At 51.5% G+C, this 5,307-nt stretch overlaps 1 protein-coding gene across 1 annotated transcript in view; it reads left to right on the top strand.

Moving 5' to 3' along the window:
- Positions 1 to 5,008: 5,008 nt before the first annotated feature.
- PRTG (protogenin) overlaps positions 5,009 to 5,307 on the top strand; it is an 84,718-nt gene continuing 84,419 nt past the window's right edge. Inside the window, exon 1 of the mRNA XM_035336167.1 lies at positions 5,009 to 5,150. Within this exon, the coding sequence (XP_035192058.1) occupies positions 5,084 to 5,150 (67 nt within the window). The 5' untranslated portion in view covers positions 5,009 to 5,083. The remainder of the gene's footprint in view (positions 5,151 to 5,307) is intronic.

Here is a 5,307-nt window from a genome sequence, read left to right as displayed (position 1 = left end):
TGCTGTGTGAAGCCAGAGCAGGGGACTGGCTCCCATGGAGCAAATCTACTTCGCCAGGTGTCTCAGAGGCAGGCGTGCTACTGCAGGTACCCAGCTCAGGCAGTTTGTGTCCAGGCCAGCCATGTTCTGTCACGGCCTTTCCCAGACCACCAGGGTGAGACAGCTAACACGGTGCTATTCCTTCTCTGGTTTCTGAGACGGAAAAGGAAAACTTAGCTGAAATACCTGCCTAGGGCAAAACTGTCCACAGAAGAACCAAACTATTTCTGGTTCAAAATGAAAGAAATGTAATTGGCTTCAAATATATATGTATATTAAACTGGACGAAAACCACATTCTCCATCCATGGCCTGGACCTGGGGCCTGTCTTGGCTACAGAGATCTTATGCATATGGAGTTCACCAAGGGGAAATGCAGTGCAGGTGAATTTTCAATTTTTCCTTTTCCTGAGGCTGCTATTTGCTATCCCGCTGAAGAGTCCTGCCTATTAGCTTCTGTTCCAGACCTGTTGCTAGCACTTCAGACAAAGTGTGTAAGCATCATGGTCATGAGACTTCATTCACCTTTGGAAAGTCCCTCTGTCTTCTTGCTGGATCATGATGTGACCAGAATTTTGGATTTTAGCAACCGCACACAGAGAAGAGCAGTGGAACAAAGACCTGAGCTAGATTGGTTCATGTCAATCTGATTTTTTTAAATTGTTTTCAGGAAACATAAGCTGTGCTTGTTAGGGCTCGGGCTGAGAGTGAAATGCAGCATGAAGTCAATCAGGTAATTCACAGACAGCAACCTGGACAGTGTGCTGGTTTTCAGCTGCTGGTCACACTTCAAAGAGAGGTCTTACTCAGGTCTTAAGGCACTGAAGTGGTGACTGCTGAAGTATTACAAGTTATGCATGCATATTTCAAAGAAATAATCTCCTTTGCAGACCCTAAAATCTAAGGGAAAGCACAGAAAAGGGTCTGAAAAGAACCACAAAATGAGGGAAGTTTACATAGTTTCCCGCATATGCCAAAAATACAGATTGAGTCGAGGGAAACAGTCTGTGTTGGTGGGAGGAGAAAAATCGCTGCCCTGGAGCAAAGTAGGCATAGGTTTGTTTATATTGGCTGCCAATATCTTGGACTCATCCTGAACTGTCGTGGCTTTCTCGTGATAATGCTTCTGTGAAACTGTTAGCCAAGTAGATAATTGTGTTTATTGGCCCCGTGTTTACTAACACGGTGTATTGGACAGAGCTCTAGCTGGCAGTGCCTTTAAACGGGGGCTCAATGGCTTTATCAGCTAGTGGCGAGGTATGAACTGACATATGTTATCACAAGTCTGCCCTGTCTCTGATCCCATTAATTACTGGAACGCGTGTTAAAATAATGACATCTGACAAATTAAGGAGGGAGAGTTTATGCTGATCTAGTTACAGCACTGCTTTATTCTAAGGAACGTGTTTGTTTTGCTCAACAGAAATCGAAAATGGAAGTCCCGGTGGTGTAGCTGCCCAGACGCAGGCACAAGGAGTGCTCCGAAGGGACACACTTCTCTTTGCTAAGCCACTTCAGACAAGCATCGTATTTGATCTCACGAGTCAAAACCTCCCACTGGCACAGCATAGTCCAGGGAGATGGTAAAGCAGTTTCACTGCCAGGCTGAGTACAGGCTGGGCACAGCCACCCACCCGCAGGAAGCAGCACCCTGCCTGAGGCTGTGCAGAGCAAGGGGCTGGGGGGAAATAACTACATCTAACAAGGGACCGTTTCACCCTACCCAGCAACTAGCCAAGGCACATGATACAGAACTGTTACCGGATAACACAGAGCTGTATTAATTTTGCTGTGTTAGTGTATTAGGTAAGCTAAAGGTGAAAATGTCGGTGCGAAGTGAGCAAAAATATCCCTTTCTAGTGTCAGAAAAAATACTATTTTTCCTCAAACTATGATGCTAAACACCCATGGTGCTCACTTGGTGTATTTCCTTCAAATCAGCATCCGCTGGGGAGTTCCTGTATCCTTTCTGGAAAAGAAGCCTGTGGAAAGATCTCTCCAACATGCACAGTGCTGGAGCAGCGCGTTTGCCACAGAGTTCCAGGAGGTTTCAGGAGTCGCTTGCGAAGTACTCTTCTGGGCAAGCAGAAACTCTGAGTTTTTTTAAATAGGATTGCACTGCAGGACTTCAGTGGGTACCTACCCTGCCAAGGTAATCACGGAGTGCACCTACAAAAAGCACCTCCAGGGTTCTGAAATAGAAGTACTGTCAGGAGTGGTCTCCCTTCTCTGCCTCGCTGCTGTTTGGCCACAGGGGCTGCTGCTAGAAACTAGCCCCACGGCCGTCTGGGAGGTAGCATGCAGCCCACGTGTGAGCAGTGTCACAGGGACGGCCCAGACACAGGCAAGAAGTCTTCCAAGGGGCCCTGACTCCCTCTGCATGGGGGGGCTTTGCTCTGTCGCTAGTGAGGGATGTGGAGGGGAAACCCCTGGAAGCAATACATCAAACTGGGACAGATCAGAAACCTATCTCGGATTACATCTGCAGTAATGGGAAATCCATATGGAAAATCAAGCTAACTGATAAATATTTGTTAGATACTCATTGAAAATGACTTTTTTTTGGTCACAACATAAAAATGTGGGTTTCCTGGACTTATTTAATGGGTAGGAATTGCAGTGCTGACTGAAGGTACATATTTGTCTGTCTGATCAGATTTGCCTTGGTGAGATGCTGTGGTGAAACGTTTGGCATCTCTCCAAAGAGCTTTAACAAGTGGACATGTTTTGTCCAGGCCTCGGAATGCGTTTTCAATTGTTTGTTTTGGAAATGTCAGTGTATGAACGTCTCAAAAACATTGATTTTAATCTATTTGTTTACCTTTATGCGACTTTAAATTACTTAAATATAACATGGCCTTAGTATCGACTTTTCAAATTAAGTACGGAGAACTGCAGAAATATTAAATATGATTTTCACATTTATTAGCACTATTTGGAACCGTTCTGTTTAACACCCGCAGGTTTTACACAGTTCCTTGGTACGCCTGTTCTGTGAGGTCCAGTGCATTCCAGGAGCATCGTGCTGTGTGTATCAGTCATTAACCTCTGAGGAAAAAAACAGATCTTTAGATGTATCCCACACAGTTCAAAGGCAATACCTAATGTAGAACATAGCTAGAAGGGGAAATTGCAGATAGAAATGTATAGATTTTTGCTGTTGCTGTTGGCACTGTCTCCCTGCAGCCATTGGGAGGGTGACCATGGGACTATAGCAGACACTTCAGATGTATTCCCCGTTGGTGTGTTTGTCTTCTAGGTGTGCTGAGATCATCTAGCAAATCTTGAATTCTGGTCACTATGATCAGAGTTTAGTAGGAGAGAGCACAGTACTGGGATGAGCTGCAGATGGAAGGTGTGAGTTTGCCACAGGCAAGAATGAACTTTATTCATAAGCAATTTTCTTAGGATTATTTTTGAGTTCTACTAAGTTACACTTTTTTCATAGTTCACACTCTTATCTTTAATGACTGGATAAAATAAAACACTGAGGAAATTTCAAAAATAGTGTGCTAAGTGGATCCTGTTGCTGTATGTACCCCTATTCTCGGACACTGAAACGGTGGATGTTCAGTTCTGCTCTGCAAAGTGACTGTGAACCTGTGTGGCTATCTCTTGGGTAACTGTGATTTGCATGCAAAGCTCATCTTTCCTAATTACCTTCCCTGGAAACTTATGCTAAGGTCATAGCAATCTGAAATCTTTTGCTCATGTATTTCTGAGAAGTGACAAAGGTGATGTAGGTCAAACCATGGCTTACAACATTGGATTTTTATGGCTCTGATTTTCTCCTGAAGGCTTTTAGAGGAGTCAGTAGCTGAGGCTGTAGCCAGTCCTGGTGATGATGCAGCAGAAGGGACTCACTTTAGCTGCTGGCTCCTGGTTCTGTGAACTTTGCAGTGCTGGCAGGAACAAAAAGCAGTAAAAACTTGCCTGTCACTGAAGTCAGCAGCTATCACAATGAATGCAAACAGGGGGCAAATCTGCTGAGTAAGAAGATGCCTTCCCTACGTGGTAACTTTAGAACTCTGAACGGACAAAAAAGAACTTAGAAACCACATCTGCAAACTGGCTGCCAGGATGGTGTAAAATCAGGGGTGAAGCTGAAAGCTTAAATTATAACAGCAGCTTTGGATTTGATGACATCTCTGCCATCTCCCAAACAAATCCTGCACAGGATGTTGATACCCTGATTCTCAAGCCCTACGTTTGCAGTTCAGGTTCCCTTTTGGCAAGCTCCGCTTAGGACTTGGGGCAGCTGTAACCTCGTGGCTGCCTCCCGGCTCATCCTCGGCAGCAGCGTGCTGCCCTGCGCGGCCATCTGGAGCTGCTTTTGGCGGCGCTGCGAGAAGGGGGCTGTGCGGGCGGCTGGCACAGCGGCACGCCGCTCGTGCTCGGCTCCCTCGGTGCGGTCAGCGCTCGGGCAGCGCCCACGGGAAGGCCGTTTCCGGGGGCTCCCGGGGATGCTCCGCAGCACCTGGACGGCGCCGCACCTGCGCCGGGCACCGCACGCCTGGCCCAGAGCCGCAGGCGCGCCCCAGGCCCCGTTTCCAACCACTGCGCTCCTCCCCGCCCCTCTCGCTGCGAACAGTTGAGCTCCGTAGTCTCGCCCCGCTCCCCCGACGGCGGGCCCGGCCGGCAGCTCCCGGCCCGGCCCCGGGGGCTGAGGCGGCGCCCGCGGGGCACGGAACCGGCCGGGGGGCGGCCGCCCTCGGGTCCCGGCGGGGCAGCACCGGGGGTCGGCCCGGATGGCGCCGGCCGCCCCTCGCGTGCGGGGCCGGCTCCTGCCCCCGCCGCGGGCCGAGCCCCCGCCCGCCCCGGGGGCATTGTCCGCCGCGGCCCGCCCCGTCCAGCGGCGTCCCTCCCCCGGCCGGCCCTGCCCCTCGCCCCTCGCCTCCCCGAAGGCCAATGGAGACGGGATGCGGAGGGTAGGGCCGGGACGGGCGCGCCGTGGCCGCTTCGTCCGCCCCCCAGTCTCCTCCCCTCGCCCGCTGACCGGGCTCTCTGGCGGCGGCCGGCGGGGCACGCCAGCCGCGTCCCGCTAAATGGCGCCGCTCCGCCGCCGGCCGCTGCTGCGGGCGCTGCTCCGGGCGCTGCTGCTCCCGCTGCCAGGTGAGTCCGCCCCATTGTCCGGGCCGGGCCGTGCCGTGCCGCCGCACGTGGCTTCGTTTAGCCGGCATCAGCGCCCGCGCGGCACCGGCCGGAGCGGGAGCGGCCGCGCGGCCCCGCGCTTTGTTCGCGCCGCGACGGGGCGGGCGGCCCAGGGGGG

The sequence above is a fragment of the Oxyura jamaicensis genome, chromosome 10, assembly GCF_011077185.1.
Source record: "Oxyura jamaicensis isolate SHBP4307 breed ruddy duck chromosome 10, BPBGC_Ojam_1.0, whole genome shotgun sequence".
Lineage (NCBI taxonomy): Eukaryota > Metazoa > Chordata > Aves > Anseriformes > Anatidae > Oxyura > Oxyura jamaicensis.
The sequence above is the reverse complement of the archived record's forward strand: the minus strand, read 5'-3'. Positions and strand labels throughout refer to the sequence as shown.